This window comes from Uloborus diversus, chromosome 3 (genome assembly GCF_026930045.1).
Source record: "Uloborus diversus isolate 005 chromosome 3, Udiv.v.3.1, whole genome shotgun sequence".
In the NCBI taxonomy this organism is placed as follows: Eukaryota; Metazoa; Arthropoda; class Arachnida; order Araneae; family Uloboridae; genus Uloborus; species Uloborus diversus.
Genome location: NC_072733.1, coordinates 217,774,041 through 217,791,832, shown reverse-complemented (window position 1 = coordinate 217,791,832; position 17,792 = coordinate 217,774,041). Strand labels below are relative to the sequence as shown.

At 34.3% G+C, this 17,792-nt stretch overlaps 1 protein-coding gene across 1 annotated transcript in view; it reads left to right on the top strand.

Moving 5' to 3' along the window:
• The window catches only part of LOC129218593 (uncharacterized), a 127,486-nt gene that overhangs the window by 31,175 nt on the left and 78,519 nt on the right, over positions 1-17,792 (top strand). Inside the window, exons 3-5 of the mRNA XM_054852911.1 lie at positions 12,577-12,651; positions 13,837-13,900; positions 15,789-15,926. Of these exons, the coding sequence (XP_054708886.1) occupies positions 12,577-12,651; positions 13,837-13,900; positions 15,789-15,926 (277 nt within the window). The remainder of the gene's footprint in view (positions 1-12,576; positions 12,652-13,836; positions 13,901-15,788; positions 15,927-17,792) is intronic.

Here is a 17,792-nt window from a genome sequence, read left to right as displayed (position 1 = left end):
AAATTAAAATGCCGATATATTAAATTTTCACAAAAAATGTCTGAGATAAAAATCTTAGCTTGGCTCAAGCTGCTTATGCAGTGCATTTAGGAGCGCATACATCTGCCAACACATTTGTGTCATGAATTTAAACAACTCCAACATTAGGAAATAGTGCTCAAATAAAGTCTTTTTAGTTTTGCAACTTGCTACCACTGCATTTTAGAAGCACTGCACACAGCATTTTAAGTTAATTATTCTAGTTGAAGTGTAATATGTTTAAAAAAAGGAGAATTTACACTCATCACGATTTTTTTTTTGTGTTGAAAAACATCCAAAGCTGTTTCAGCATTAGCTAAATGTTCCTATGGAGTGTGAAAAATGTGCTTAGCTTAGTTGGCGTTTGTGTGTGTGTGGGGGGGGGGGGGTTTGAGCTAACTCTATTCTGAAGACAAGTGCGTTTTCTGAATGAAATCATATTTAATACTAAAGTCAGTGGTGACGGCGATCGAGGGGGGGGGGTCATGGTGCAGACTAGACTGAATTTTTGCAAGGTGTTTTAAGTAGTACTTTTTGAGCGGTGCATCATTAATCTTGGGTGGGGGGGGGACACCGCGTTGAAATAGTGCCCTTTTTTTTAAAAAAGTGCCCCTTTCAAAGGCCAGCACCCTGCCCTTTTTTTTTTCTAGAGGGAACACTATATTTGAGGAGGGTATAAAATTATTCAGAGTTGGTAGTTAAAATCAGTCAGAAAACTACCTGAACTTTCAGGGTTTTTTTAACAGGTACAGTTATAAAGATGAATCTGACTGGCCAGAGCATATGTATAATTTATTTATTTTTAATTTTCTAAATAACATTTGAAACTATGGAAGAAAAGAAAAATACAAACTAAAAATTGTTGTCGCTTCAAAAAGAGCTGTATCATTAAACATAACAGGCTGCATGGGTCTTTTGGCAATCCGTAGGTTCTGCACCACTGTATTAATAGTTGTAAAGAAAAATGACAAAGAATAAACTTGAAAAGGAATCAACTGGGGGGGGGGGGATCTAGATTTGCAGATTTGTTGAAATAACAAAAGTATTAATGAGTTGTAAAAAACGAATGTTTAGCTCTATGTCAACTAAAAGAGGGTACGAAAAAAACTAGAAAACCGCTGTGGGCAAGACATTATGGCCATGACTTTTTAACAGAATTTAATGTCTGTAGGGGTTATTCAATTGCGAAAACTTGGAATTGCACATCTTTGAAAGTCAAAAGAGCGAATTTTGAAAAGATAACTACAAATTCAAGTGCTTTCTGATTAATTAATTAAATTAGTTTAAAAAATTATTATTTATCATTTGTTTCAACTCTTTGTTTATAAAAGTACTATAAAGGATAAAATGTGTTTTCAGTTTCGTTTGTCAGTTGTTATGTAATTAATAATGGTCAGGCTACATGTTTGTAATCACAGAAAATATTTAATTACCCCTAAAATTTGTCTAAAAGTTTGCCGAAGAGGTCCTAAAATTTTGAAAAAGTCTACCGAGAGCCCTGATAGTAGCCTCATCAACCTGCTGCGCATTAGCAAGTGCACGCATCGATTTCTCAGGGTCCTCATTGATAGCAGCTTGGACACAGCTGACGAGTTCTGGTGTCCTGAGACTGTCAGAACGTCGGCAATTTCATTTCCTTCGCGAAACTGCGACCACATCCCCATTTGCAGCTCTCAATTCTCTTCTAACTTTGTACACAAATGATCGGGCAACCTGCAAGAATGCAACAATTTCTGAATAGGTGTGTCCTGCAACCAAGGAGACAATAATGTCATGGCTCTTCATTTCGTTAGTAAGAATCAAGTCTGCCATTTCTATCTTCAACGAAAAAATCTAGGTTACTGTAAAACACAGAAAAATGGGGCTTCTATATTGTGTGTCCTCAAATAGCTGCTGCACCCAGTTTATATATATATTTTTTAAGAGGTGGGGACCGCGAATTCAGAAAACAGATGGTCCTCACTCACTAGTAACTTGAGACTACTACATTGTTCAAAATATGGTCTATCCGCACGACATGGGGGAGGGGGGGGGGTTTGTCGCTCACGTTGTAGAATCAGTGTTATTTAGTTTTTCGCCATGGGGTGTATTTCGAGTCTAAATTGTAGTATAAATGATTGCGTTGCAGTGGTAAAAAAACAGCAGCGCTTTAATTTTGCGCAACTTTTTCAATGAAGGACCACTCACACTACAGGTAAACCAGTGAAGGGCCGCATGAATGCCCGTCATTTAGGAGCGTCAGGAGAGGGCAACCGCCCCTCCTCCCTTTGAAAAATAAATTTATTGTGCATAGGTAGGCATGCATAGCTTTTAATATTTTTCTATACAATTAGCATTTAGAATTTGCCCTCTTGGAAAAATTGAAAATGACAGTTCTCACCGCATCCCTCAGTATATTATTGATGTTACTTAACATATGAAAAGTTTATATATATGTATTTCTCGAAATATTAGATATATATATATATTATTGAGAAAAAAAAAAAACTTAATTCAAGCACGAAACTGTATGCATACGCATGATTGAGAGTAAAGAGGTAAAACGTCTTCAAAATATTTTGAGCGTCAAATGTTTGATGTTTCTTGTAACTGCTGCTTATGGCTATATTTTTGCAAATTAAAGGTTGTTTCTAACAGTAATATTTTTGCTAATTTAAATATTCCACACCATTATTATCAAACCCAAAGATGCAAAACAAAGTTATTTTTAAAAAAAATTATACAATTATACAAAATTAAATAAAAAAGTAATTTTATCAAAATACATGTTTAAAATGTTATCTAAGGTAAAACCATTGCAGGGCAAACCGAGATTCTACCGTCTGGATATCATATGAATACTAAACTTAATGATGAGTGAACAAAAACCAACGTTACAAACAACATTATCAAACTAAGAATTCAGTGATATCAAAATCATCAATTGGATGGCTGAAACAGTCTTATCTACTAATTTTAAAAAATGGTTGCTTGATGAAATCCTTATGTTCAACTGCTAATTTCCTCCTTAATTTTACCTTTTAGTGATAATATTGACAAATGTATGTGTTACTGAAGCAGGCTTGGCGTCAATTACGAAATAATGTAATCGATTACGATTACAAGCTTGACAAATAGGAGATTACGATTATTATCCAAAACGTAATTACGATTACAGCAATGATTAGAATATTTAAAAAATGTAATCGATTATAATTATGATGTGCCGATTACGATTTTGATTACGATTACAGACTTGTGGAAGAAAAATACATGCACTATTCTATCGCGAAAATATGATTCTTATGTGAGTACGCGTATAAACCGCGTAAGTACTGCGTTTTACGTTACTTCGGCAGTTCCCTTATGTTTCGTATTTTTTGACTTCAGTTTAAGAATCGTCATCAAATACGGGAATTGAAAAAGTGAAGAAATTTTCGTATTCGTTTTTCGGTTAAATTGCTTGTGAAATAATGACATTGATGAGATAATTAATTCACCTAATAATATGGATTCTGGATTGGATCTACTGAAGGAAAATTAACTACATTTATGAAATCAATATTAAAAAAATGCGTGTATCCTTTAAAAAAAACCAATAGTTTTAAATGCATTATACATTTTAATTAACCAAATAACGATTTTAGTAATGCAAATTCACAATTTACGTCATATTTTTGGCAAATATGGCAGACAGGTCCTTTGATGCTCAAGAATTCACATTGGGCAGTTTTCGTTCGCAATAGGAACCCCCCTCCCACCGGGGGTTTCCTTTTACGAATCCGCAGTTTTCGTCGGATCTTTGCCAAATTTAGCACAGCGGTTCTTTGATGCTTAAGAATATAGGGAGTTTTTCGCCTACCTATGAGGGAGGGGGTGGGGTTTCGACTGTATTCAATGTCCGAGACGCGTATTAGTTTAAAGTGGGTACTTTTGGTAGCGTAAATTAAGTAGTTAAATTATTTTTTTCTTTAGAAAGAATCAGTCAAGCAAACCCTGTAAGCAATTTTGTCTTCGAACGTACGCACAATGCGAGAAAGAAACGTGACGCAAAAATTTCGTGTTTGGCGAATAATTGCCAATAAATGTGGCTTTCCCTGTTGTGCGCTTCCTCCAATATGGCGGATGCGTCGGCCTCTCCAGTTATAGGGGTTCTAGCTCAGACTACACCATCTATGGACGATAATTTTGAACCAAACCAGAAACTAAATAACTCATATTTAAACGAAATGTGAAATTTGACTTTTTTTTCCTTTTCTGCTTCATTTTCGGCGGGAACCAAACAAGTTAACTTGTGCAATAAAGCTGAAACACAATAGATGGCAAAAAATGAAAAACTTGCAGTTACTTTATTTTCCAACCGCAGTGTGCCACCTTTACTTTTTATACCGCACATATATTGGAAAATAAGGTACCATCAATTTTAGCATTGCCAGTAGCGGATTTTAGGGGGGGGGGCGCCCCCAAATAATGAGTTTATTTAACTATTTTATTCGTCATTTTTAAATTGACTTCTCTATAGTATTCTTTTATTATATTCTTTTTATATAGGTAGTTAATTAAAAAGAACACAAAAGACACAGAACATATTTTAAATAAAAGCATTTTTATTTGCTAAAGAAGCAATACTAGAGTCAGAGGCCCAGAGTATCATAATACATTTAACTCGCTGGTTTCGAAATCAAGGGAACGTACTATCGTGATTCACCCATTAATTCTTCTCTGATGGAATCAATAATTAACATTCTTCAAAAAATGTGTAGGCGTGTCTAAAAGAGCTATTTTGATCCATGAAGCCATTTACGAAATAATAGATTTCTTTTTCAGCTTATTAAAAATACAAAGTGAAAGAAATCATGTAGTAGTTTCTTGAGAAAACCATGATCTTAATGGGAACGGCATGTAATATTAATATGTTTTCTCAATTGTATCATGGCTTCAAGAATAAATCAGCAACTGTTTTGAAATTCGCACAGAAAGTCCTGAATTCTTCAATAAAACTTATTCGTTCAATAGCTATGATTTTCTTATTTAAATAATATTTGATAGTTAAAATATAAAATAATTTATAAAAACTCAAATGAGATATGGGTTTATTGAATAACCTTGCCTTGCTATTACTTCAAACCACTCATTGTATAGAATCTCGGTGACATTATATTGGGTTTAGTATTTAATTGGCTTGAAACGTTAAAGATGTTTTATGTCCACATTTAAAATATATTAGTGCATAATATTTATGTATACTTAGAAGTAGATCATTAGCCTTAAGGGATCATGAAAAAAAAATTAAAAAATAAGCATTTAAAAATTAAGTACTGAAAACTTTGTAATGTTTCGGCGGGGTAGGTGCTATTCAATTTCCTGGGCCTTTATCCAAAAGATTTTTCTGTATCCGCCCCTGAGCATAGCTGTTTCAATGCTCAAATATCAATTATTGCTTCAGTTCATAGAATGAGCGGGGGAGGGGGGCATTTTTTTCTGGCTACAGCACTGATATTTAGTGGTTTCATATTCGTCTTATTTTAATTTATTTACAAGTACATGATTGTGAAAAAGATAGGACATTGTGTGAATGATTCCAGCTTAAACGCAATGATTAATCAATCATCTTTGCATAATATTGGCAATTCAAACAGGCCATTCCATGTGACAATTCAGTATAGTTTTGTCAATAGATTTTGTTCTATAAATACTAAGACTCGACAAATGCATCGGCGCCGATGGTTCAAAAATTTAGGCATCGGCGGCTGATGCTAACTTGGAGAAAACATCAGCCCATCGGCCTTGAAAAGCTTCCAAACAGGTCCTGACTAACTAAAAGTAAGGCCCGAGGCCCACAAATACAACAACAACAAATTTCTAAGTGAAACTTAGTTAATCTGCGGCAGCCAACATTAGCACGTGCGTTTGTTTTCATTTTTCAGCTGTTACCACCGTTGTTCTTCTTCAGCTGAAAGTGTCCCACTCTTCACGTTCTTTAACGTTTGCATTATTCATTTAGTTACTTCTACTTCTGTTTGACGCATGCGCTGTCATCTATCATCACAACAGCAAATTTCTAAGTGAAACTTAGTTAATCTGCGGCAGCCAACATTAGCACGTGCGTTTGTTTTCATTTTTCAGCTGTTACCACCGTTGTTCTTCTTCAGCTGAAAGTGTCCCACTCTTCACGTTCTTTAACGTTTGCATTGTTCATTTAATTACTTCTACTTCTGTTTGACGCATGCGCTGTCATCTATCATCACAACAGCAAATTTCTAAGTGAAACTTAGTTAATCTGCGGCAGCCAACATTAGCACGTGCGTTTGTTTTCATTTTTCAGCTGTTACCACCGTTGTTCTTCTTCAGCTGAAAGTGTCCCACTCTTCACGTTCTTTAACGTTTCCACTGTTCATTTAGTTACTTCTACTTCTGTTTGACGCATGCGCTGTCATCTATTAGCTGCTTAAATAACTTTCAATTTTCCATGGCGGTTTTCCGTACAGAAATCGGCTAATTTTCGCGTTGGAAAAAAGGTAATAAGGGTAGTTCAGAAATTTGCTCAAAGGCCTTAAAATAGCCAAAAGCTTTAATTTTACACTTATGCTTGACTTAAAGCATTTTAACTTCAATGATTTAAACTAGGGATAAAGTTGACAGTTTTAGTGGTGCAGGTAGAACGATAGGGAAAAGTAAGCTAAATGAAAAGTGCATGGTCATTGGACAACAGCAGCATTTTTTGTTTTTAATTGTAATTTACTCAGAATGACCTAAAAACGTCAGAAAACATTTTGTTGTCTCATTTCAGTCCAGAGTTTTGAAAGTTATTTACAAGTAAAAATAGATTAGTCTCGTTTTCCGCTGAAACAGGGTAGTCACATGACTCTCCGAGAAGTGACGTGGGATGTGCCCTGCATCCCAGTTGCTTAACGTCTTTTCTTGATGTCCGTGTGATTTAGGTATTTCTTGTATTTATTTATGAGTCAACAATTGTTTTCAATTGTGATCATCACATAGTTGAATGTGTTATCAGTTTCCAAACCATATCTTAGCTTCCAAAAAAAAAAAAAACGAGCTGATGACTTCCTTTTATCCTTCCATCACATGACTTCCTTTTACTCACAATTTAATGTCATTTTCTCATTGGCAGTTTTAATGTGATACAATTGTTTACTCTCTAAATATCACCAACAGTGGCCAAATTGAAACCAGATAAAAAAAAATAATAATAAAATTAAAAAAAAGAAATTAATTGGAATTTTGACATCTTGGATTCAAATTATGGTTTTCTCAATCAGGAGTGTGTATGTAGGCGTGTGTGTTTGTGTGTGTGTGGGGTTTGTGTGTAGGGAGTATGTGTATGTGTGTAGGCATGTGTGTTTGTGTCTGCGTGCAGGTATGAGTGTGTGGGTAGTTGTGTGTATGAGTGTTAGTTTGTGGAGGGGGAGTGTGTATGTAGGCATATGTGTCTGTGTGCAGGCATGAGTGTGTGTATGTATAGGTGTTGGTATGTGTGTGTATGTGTTTGAGTGTGTGTAGGTGTACGTGCGTGTATGTATGCGTGTAAGTGTAGGATATTGACGCAACCTGGAGATGGTTTTCGCTAGAGGAGCAGCATCGTGAGGTGCGACACCCGGTCGACGGTGGTGCTGCAGAGGGTGCTGGTGGGAAAATAAAATCATAGCACATCAAAACAGTCAAATGAAATCAATAAGCAATCGTGATTGCTCAAAAAAAAAACCTCCAAATTTGTTGCCAAAAAGTTAGCGACCAAAAGACTGGCGATATATCATCAAGTGTCCGCCAAATTATAACACCACTTGAGTTTACATCGAAATTAACAATGATTTCACCCCAAAAAGGGGCAAAAGATCCCCTTTGAAGCATTCGAATGCAACCAAAAAGGGAGGTGCACAACTAGACCCCACTAGGAGTCTAAGTACCAAATTTCAACTTTCTAAGACATTCTGTTCTTGAGTTATGCGACATTCATACACACATATGCACGTATATAGGTACATACAGACGTCAGGAGAAAACTCGTTGTAATTAATTCGGGGATCGTGAAAATGGATATTTCGGGTCTCTGTATGTTGCTAGGCATATATCCGTGTGTGGTCGGGTTGAAAATAAACTCGACATTCATTTGGGGGTGAGCAAAATGGAAATTAATGACGATTTTTGAGCGACAATTTTTTCGTGAATACAATACTTCCGTTTTACTTCCTTTTATAAAAAAGGAAGTATTGTATTCGCGAAAAAAACCTCACTCAAAAATCGGCCTTAATTTCCATTTTTCTCACCCCCAAATGAATGTTGAGTTTTTTTCCACCCGACCACAGACGGATATATGCCTAGCAACATACAGAGACCCGAAATATCCATTTTGACGATCCCCGAGTTAATTACCACGAATTTTCTCTTGACGTCCGTATGTATGTATGTACGTATGTATGTGTGTATGTATCTCGCATAACTCAAACGGTATGCCCTAGAAAGTTGAAATTTAGTACGTAGGCTCCTAGTGGGATTTAGTTGTGCATCTTCTCTTTTGGTTGCATTCGGATGTACCTAAGGGGGTCTTTTGCCCCTTTTTGGGGGGAAATCATTGTTAATTCCGATATAAACTCGAGTTGTGTTATAATTTGTCGAACGCTTTGCGATATATCGCCAGTCTCTTGGTCTGTAATTTTTTTCAATTTGGCCACTGTGGGTGATATTTAGAGAGTAAACAATTGAATCACATTAAAATTGCCAATAATGGGGAAAGGACATTAAATTGGAGTAAAAGGAAGTGATGTGATGCACACATCAGCTCGTTTGTAAAAGGAAGTAAAAAGTATCCACTGTGTATGTTCAGGAGGAGCTATCCTATTATATTTCCGTGCGCTTGCTTGCACTATCGTTCAAATTTCCGAGAATTCTCCCAATTTACCCTAGGGAACACAGAATGAACTGATTAATTAAAAAGGCGAATTTTGGGAGATTTCCAGGAATTTTGGGAGGTCGCACACCTGCAGGTGGTCAATGGTTACTTCAGACATTATTTTAGATGAACAGAAGGCATCACATAAACATGATACATATTATAATCAAGGAACTGATCTTGCTTTAAAGCATATTATCCGCCCGGAATACAGGCAGAAATTCAGTTAATTTCATATGCCAAATATAGAAGTTATGTCTTGAGGTATGAAAAATCATTTACATATAATTTTTTTTTTTGTTTTGATACTCAAATATAAAAAACTATCACTTTTTAGTAACAAATCTTATCCTGGCCTGGATCTGCGTATCCGCAGAAGTTACAGCGCGGGGGGAGGGGGGATGTCCTTAACGGGCTCAATGGCCCAAGAAATTGAGGGAAAAAAATGAAAGAAACTAGCAATAAGACTTATTAGTATTGAAAATACACTCTGCTAGCCTTTGGGTATGGGCGTTGCCTTCGAGATGGGAAGGCCATCCAACCAGCAAATGAAGTCATTGTTCGTCGATCCACGATGATAATACCTTTATAACGCCAACCTATATAACACAATTCTCTATAAACCGCACAACTTTTCAGAAGGTAACAATAGGTTTTTAAGTTTGAAAAATCCTTTTGTTTTGCCTTGCTAACATAAAAATTGTTAGGAAAATTAAATTTTGAAACAGTTTTTCATCTTTCCAGCTTAATTCAAGACTTTTAAATGAAAATTAATATTCACAGTAAAGAGAAAATATCAGATGGCTCTTGAAAATGCAGCTGTTATGCAAACTATGAAGCTGGCAGAAGTGCAGGAAAATTCACTTTCTTTTAATTGTAAAGCATATTAATTTGTGATAAGTTGTATAATTAGTGTTTTAATACTCATTGCAGATAGAACTAATTCTGAATTTCTAATACATATATTCTGAATAGTAGTTTCAAAATTTGTGAAATGACCTATATAACGCCAAAACCTGTATAACGCAAAAGCTCTGGTCCCAAGGTGTGCGTTATAATGGTCTTCTACTGTATTGGGAAGTGGGCGCTTCAATTAGTATTTTGGTTTAATCAAATAATTTGGTTTATTGAGCAATCACGATTGCTTATTGTTCTCATTTGACTGTCCTTGACTGGTCGCTGATTTTATGCCCCCCCCCCTTCCTCTGCAGCACTCCTCCTCACGGTCCTCTGCAGGAGCTGCTCCCCTGGTCCTGAGCACTGTCCCATGGATTCTGCTTCTGGTCAGTGGCGTCCATGTCCTGCACACAAGCACGCTGATACACACACACACGCCTACGTGCATACACACAGGTTTACACACACACAACTATACACATGTAACCGCCCAGAAGGAGGAGCAAGCTTGGGGGGACAGGAGCCGTTTCTAGAAACAATAACTTCAATCAGTAGGATCCTGTCGCAACTTGTGATTGCGAAACACATAATTTAAATTCAAAATTTCAGAATTCAAATTAATTTTTAAATTTTTTAAAATTAATCTCATCTTATTTTATTAATCTTATAATAGCATTAAAAGTTCTACTTATTCATTTGAAAACTCAAAAAGGAACCAATAATCATACATTGAAAAATATACTGAGCTTTATTCATAGTATTTTACATGAAAACATTTAAGTCTTAAAAAGTATTTAAACGTGTAAACACAGTTTTATTTTACAACAATGTTAAAAGTTCTATTTTCATTTGAAAACATTTTTAAAACGAATCACATTTTTTCTTCTCGTATATTGAATTGAAATTTTTAGCTTTAAAAAGTATTGAAATAAATAAATGAGCTTTCATTTTACAATATTACATCAAAACAAAAAATAATTTTAAAATAGAATTTGGATAAACTTTAAATGAGTTTTTTAAAAATAAATAAAAATATTTGCTTAAATAAACGGGAAACATGACTGCGCAATATATTTCAAAGACATAACTTCAAATTAAAGTAATACCAGATTATTAATGTTAAGTTAGCTGAGCAAATTAATGCTTTTGAAAAGACTTGAATGCTTGGGTGCCATCCCAAAAAATAAACAGTGCCTCACTCCCTCCGATTGTGAAAACTAGAAAAGTACCTCAATAACCATCTCTCCCCACCCCCTCCCCCTTGAAATTTCAATGGCACAGTTATTTATAACTAGTCGTTGAAAAGCTTTCATTATTATGAAACCATAACCCCCCCTCCCCCTCGATGGTCACTCTTGAGAAATAACACAGGAATTCAACTTGAATTATACAAGAGCATGGATACTGTATGTTGAACATCAAAAAAAGCATTCAATATCAAAGCAGCTTTTTAAAAATTTTTTTTACTACTTTTCAGCGTTTTGCTGCTAGTGATCATTGTGTGTGGGGGGGGGGGGGGGGAGCTTTCATAGTTTATCATTTTAGGCTTTTGTAAAATTATTTCAAAAAGCATTAATTGATGACAAAGTAACTCTTTTCGAAAAACTTTCCATAGAATGATTATTTTAGCAACTTTCTTCAATACTTAAAACCTCATAATGTATGTTAAATTTAGATTAACATTTTGCTGATTATGATCTTATAGGAATTCAGTGTGACAGCAGGAAGGGAACAAGAAGTGACATCATATTGTTTATAACAATAGGCTCATGTGAAACAGCATTACATGTGACAAAGGGGGGGGGGGAGCAAATTTGTTCAAAATTTTGTAACATCCTTTAAGGACAGCCTCTCAGTCCAATTTTTGTTAGTTTCAGAGTTTCTGCATTAAACAATCAATTTTTAACTATGCCTTAAACTAAAATGCTAGTAAGCGTGATTCTTCTAGCGGATTTTGATTCTTAATTATCAAGTAAATGTGTATTTTGCTTTTTATGAAAATGAAAAGATAAACAAGCATATATGTAAAGTCTACAGGAAAGTGAGAACAAACAACATTAGATGAAGCACAAATTTGCAAATTACAGCAGACACGTGTTTCGGCGTTACAGGGAACGCCTTTTTCAATGCAAAAAATAATGAGCTTATGGATGAAAAGACATCCGACAAAAGCCAAGAGCAGATAAGCATGCAGCTTAAAAGATAAAAACAGCGGATTAGCCAAACACCAATGACAAAGTTATAAACTGATCAGGAACCAATAGGAATGCAAGCAAAGGCCAAGAGCTTTCTCAGGTACGAACATAGAAAGAAAGAATTCAATTGGACAAAGATTAAGCCGAAGCTTAAACAAAAAGAAAAGAAATTGTCAGTAACCGTGAACCGCAAGAAAGGAAAAGCTTTTCATGGAAAACCGTGAAATAAAATAAACAGAAACAAAAAACATTTGAAAAAAGGAAAAATAAAGATAAATAGAAGAAAATGGAGGGTATTTATCTTAAGCATATATGATTCAAGAGATGCATGTACATTCCTATTCGACATTGGTCATATTTCAAACTTTCATTAGCATTAAAAAAAAAACCCTTACAATCAGGAATGGCTAAGATTGTACTTAAGTATTTTGAAAGGTTAAAATATGTATAAACTTTCATCTTCAAAGCCATATTGCATTGTGCTTACAATTTATTCAAAGTTCTGATGATTCAAAGTGATAAAAAATGCATTTTGTGTTATATATTTCTGTTTATTTACTTATCTATTTTTATTTTTAGATGGGTTTGTGAAGATTTTCCTGAGCTAAAACTAGCAATGGAAAATTATGTACTCCATGATTATGATACAAAAAGGTAATTTTTTTGCTTTAAATGAAATTTCAATCCTCAGTAGGATAAAAGTTTGCTTCATTTTTGAGAACAGCACGGAAAAGTTTTAAGATAAAAATGAAAACACTTTTGTTGCTCAAAGCAGATTAAATTTTAAATTTTCTGTAGGTGTAAGTTGTTATTCAAGTACCTTAGTTTCTGTTTTGGTAAATAGATGGCACAAAAACTGATTTTTTTTTTAATAGTTCTGCTCCGAGGGAGGGGGGGGGACAAACATTGAGTAAATGGTTAAGTAATTAAGATAATTATTCTATACTCCAACGGAATTTGCAAAAATTTTTGTTTCTGAATTCGTTTTGATTTTTAAACAAGTTTTTGGCGAAATAGCTGTCAACTTTTATGCATTCAGCCTAAAATTTAGCTGTTACCTCCCCTTCTGCAACTCGCTCATTCTTTGCTACTGTGCTATTTTAGCTCTTAGGCATTAATTACCTTAGAGCTGAAAATTATTTTCAACCCCTCTATATTTCATCTTTTGCATACTCATCTTTCTGCTATGCCTATTTGAAAATTTCTATCCGTTTGCATCAGTGTTAATTCATCATTCCCAAAAATTTACCCTCAATTCTTACTAAGCTTACCAAAAGCAAAGGCAGCGCGTTAAGAATTTGCCACTGTGGCAAATGCGATAAAATTGTACATTTGGTGAAAACAATTTGTCCCGATTATCCCTACCCTGTCTATGGCCCTATCCGAGTCGCTACATTGTTTGCAGTTAGGGAAATAATCTCCATTGAAAAAAATGATGACCCCCGAATTTTGTGTGATGTTGGCTAATGCGGGATTATACGGTAGTAATTACTTAAGTTACAGCTTTATTTGTGAATTTCACAGCATTAATTCTGTTTTCGAGATTTTATTTAATGATGTGCAGAAAGTAGAAAGGATAGCATCTGAATATTTCAATAATTTAGTGTGTGTGTGTTTGCAATGGCATTTTTTGTATCTTAATTAAAAAATACTACTGCTGTTCTAAATGTATCTTTTGAAGTCCATTTTAAAAGCTTTGCTTTTGAAATGAAAATAAGAAATAATGCAACAGTAAATATTTTAGTTTGTGATAAAATTCATTTTTTGCATTGTCTTTGTTTTTATCTAGGGCCTTTTAGTATCTCCAATCCTTAACTGTTTTTTAAATTTTATTTTCAGTTATGAAAGTATGAAAAAATTATGTGATAAGTACAATAGAGCAATTGATAGCATTTTGCAACTGGTAAGTTTCCGCTTTTTTTTTTTAGCTTTTATGTATGAATTTAATTAATTTACTTATTGTTTATGCTGTGCTTCATCTTGATTTTTCTTCAATTTTTTTTAAAAATTATAAACGTGCAAGCATTTTCTTTCAAAATTAAAGTCGATCTATTTGTGTTTGTTGTTAAGAGGAGTTGTTGTAATATTAAGAGAGTGAATAATTTAACTATTATAAAGGTAAATTATGTTACCACATGATCAGTTCATTTTTTCAGTGCAGAGAGCAGTCTGTATGTAAACATGGTAGAAGCTTTATTATTCAAAACTCTTTTAACCAAATTCTTGTTTAACGGAAGTCGGTTTGCTGAAATTTTATTTATTCATTTATTTACTTTTTTGGTCAGTGAGCATCACTTGAAGGTCACCAGAAGCAGCCATTTCTACTGTAGATACTATCCATGAATTTCTATCCCTTCTGTTTTTTTCTCAAACCTACCAGTAAACATTTGAAACAGTAAAATGGTTGAAGTTGATTTTTTAAAAAGCCATTCAGTTTGAAAGTGAAAGTAGAGTATATTTTTTGAAACTATGTAATCTTATGTTTTAGTTTGAAAGCAACAAGTACAGTGGATGGTACCATTAATAATAATGCTACAATGATTTAAGTTTGCTGTATTACATCTTTCTAATTTTACGCTGTATCTTCTGACTTGTGTGACATTTAGAGAACAAATTAGTTTATAATTATAGCAGTGACATGCATTCCACCAAATCGAACCAAGCAGAGCTTTGGCACTCAAAAAATAATTGTAATTTCTCATTTGAATGCTCATTATCGACAGGAATTATGAAAAAACCTTTTTCTTATCTTAACTTTCACTGAAAATAAGTTAAGAAAACATTTATTAGTTGCTCACGCGGAGAACTCATCCCCAGGAAAAGGAAAACTGCACTGCAAAAAGTGGAGCCTATGCAAGAGAATGATTGAAGGGGTGTTGCTATGATCATGCTAAAGCTGAAAATTAGCGGTCGCCACTTGCCATGTGGCAATTAAAGTTGCAAAAGTGGCGATTAAAAAATGTGTCATCGATCACCACCCCCCAGTCGTCACTCTTGCTCAGTCACTCTACTTGCATTCCCAATCGAACTCATTCAAACTCCCCCTGTTCTGCAGCAGAAATTGACTTGAGCTTTTTGTTAACTGAATGCCCAATAGACAAGCTTTTTACTGCTTTTGAAGCATTTTGTTAAACATTGGAAAATATCTGCATCATGTATTCCTAATATATTTTGTTTGACTTAGTCACATATGGTAATATTATGGCTAGTATGCAGCAGGAAACTTCTTTTGTTAACTTATGCTTGTGCTTATTATAGTGCATAATTTACAAGAGGTCATTCTTTTACGCTATTCAAAGGTTAATCTGAAAATGAGGAAACATTATTACTTCAGTAGGGCTGTAGGCACCCAAAACATCTCATGGGAAGAGGCTGTAACTAGCTAGGGAAGATAGCTTTAAAGAATTATTGATCTTCACTGGGGACTAATAAATTTCTAGGGCCAGTCTAACTGGGCCCAGAGCTAGTTGTTGGTCATTAAATTTCTGTGGTTATTTGCCAAAAGTTGATTTATCAAATTTGACCTATTTCTACTTTACTGATCATGATATGTGTTTAAAGTGGCATTTTTCTATACCAGAATTTGATATGTCTAAAAATAAAGTTAAGCACAAAAAATATGAACTAACCAAACATGATATAATAAACTTTCTTATAATTCTTCACCAAAAGTTAAAAACTCTACATTTCATGTTTTGCCATATCAAAGTTGACATTTCACCTTTTGGCAATCAACCACGGATTTGCATCTGCATTCCTTTGTATATAAATAATAAGTGCTTTTTTTTTAGTGGAAAGGCACATCTAGACCTGCCCAACTTCAGACCAAACCCAGCAATGGCTTGCTTCGCCACATATTACAACAGGTTTATAATCAAGCAGTCACAGATCCAGAAAAATTAAATCAGTATGAACCCTTCTCACCTGAGGTAACAGATAACTCTCATAAGTTATAATTGACTCAAATATTTTGCTTTAAAAGTTTTTTTTTAAATCTTGTCTCCAGTAAAGTAAACTCCTGATTATCAGTGAAGCTTAAAAAATTCAATAACCCTTGCATACATTTAAACTATAGCTAAAATGATAACTGTATATAAAAGCTTAAAAAATATTGCTCATTATCGAAAATGGATTACAGATTGGCCAGTAAATGGTTCAAATAGATCTGAAACAGATCAAAATAGGTTACACCAAAACCATTCTGGAGAGGAGAGGGGAATTTTTCAGAACAAGACTGGTCCAGTCACTTGTTTACGTGCATAAGTAGTGCTCATCTAAAAATCAGGAAGTAATGTAGATGTAAAATTCAGTAAGTAGTGTAGCTCTAAAGCAGTTAGTAGTGTAGATTTAAAAATCGGGCTTCAACTAGTCAGGTGTCAAAGACCATGGAAGTTTTGATGTCATTGGAACAGAAAAGGAAGAAAGAAATATACGTGACTAAAAATAGATTTTGCACTTGTTAAGTTTAACAATTAAAAATTGTTTACATTTATATACATTCAGTAAATCATCATCGCTGAAAAAAAAATCTTTTAATAGTGGAAAGGCAGTGGATAATTTTGAGTTTACTGTACTTAGTAATATGTATATACTATAATAAATATGAAAATTTTCTAATTTTATCTTCTAAAAGGGATTTGCAGATTGAAATGTAAACTTCCATGTGACTTATGTGATTTTTTTAAAGATAAAGTGAATACAATATGTTTTGCTGATTCAGTAATAAATTAACCATCAATAGATAGGAAAGTGGCATGTTGAGATTAATATGCTCAGTTTTTGTGAATTCATATGTCTTTAATGCAAGTTAATAATTGATATAATGTGTTTGAACATATACCAAGGGTCAATTCTGACTCAAATTGGGTCCGCTTTGTGGCCCCTTCATAAATTTATATTGCAAAAGTTACCACTTCATTAAACTTAATGTCTTAAGATTAGACCTTTCACAATATTTCTTTAGTAAAAGCAGCTCTTTCTTCACTTTTAAGCTGAATCAATTCGTTTGAAAGCAAAACATTTAAGAAAAGAATCTCAACTCTAAGTACATTCTTAATGAAATTCTTTGCCAAAGGAATTAAAAATTAGGTTTGTGATAGCTAAACATGTTTACTATGAGATAGGATTTTTTCGCAAAAAATACAGGGTGATTATAATTAAAGTTCCATTTTCAAAACGCTGTAAAAATAAAACCACTGGTCAGAATGACGTCAAACTTCAACGGAATATTATCGAAGAAGGGTCGAACTTGATGGCAGAAGAAAATAAATAGTTAAAATTTTTAGCAACAGACGGCTCTGTAAGCATCATAATTTAATATTGGTCGACTACAAATGACAAATAAATCATAAAATATTACCTAAGGTGTAAACTATACATTAAAACACCGTACTAATTAGCGTGCACGAGGGTACATGATGTGTGATACTGTTAGTTAAGTAAGCCCATCCAACACGGCAAGGTCATATCACATCGGATGGGAAAAATCTGTTTTTAATTATCCTAAGGCCGAAAACCGCATAAAAGCATCAGTAAAAATCAAATCGGTCTTTAATTTTCGTGAGACTGGCACAAAAGATATTCAGTATGATGTACCTCGTTTTCTGTAACAAGTTGAAATCGAGAAACAGCATGTTCTACGACTGATTGAAGTGTTTCCGTGTCACGTTTAGAATGTGTTGCACGATGCATGCCTTCAGCTCAGCAAAGTTTGCAATTGGAGCACTGAACACAACAGCTTTCAGATAGCCCCATATCCAGAAGTCACACGGGTTAAGATCAGGTGATCGGGACGG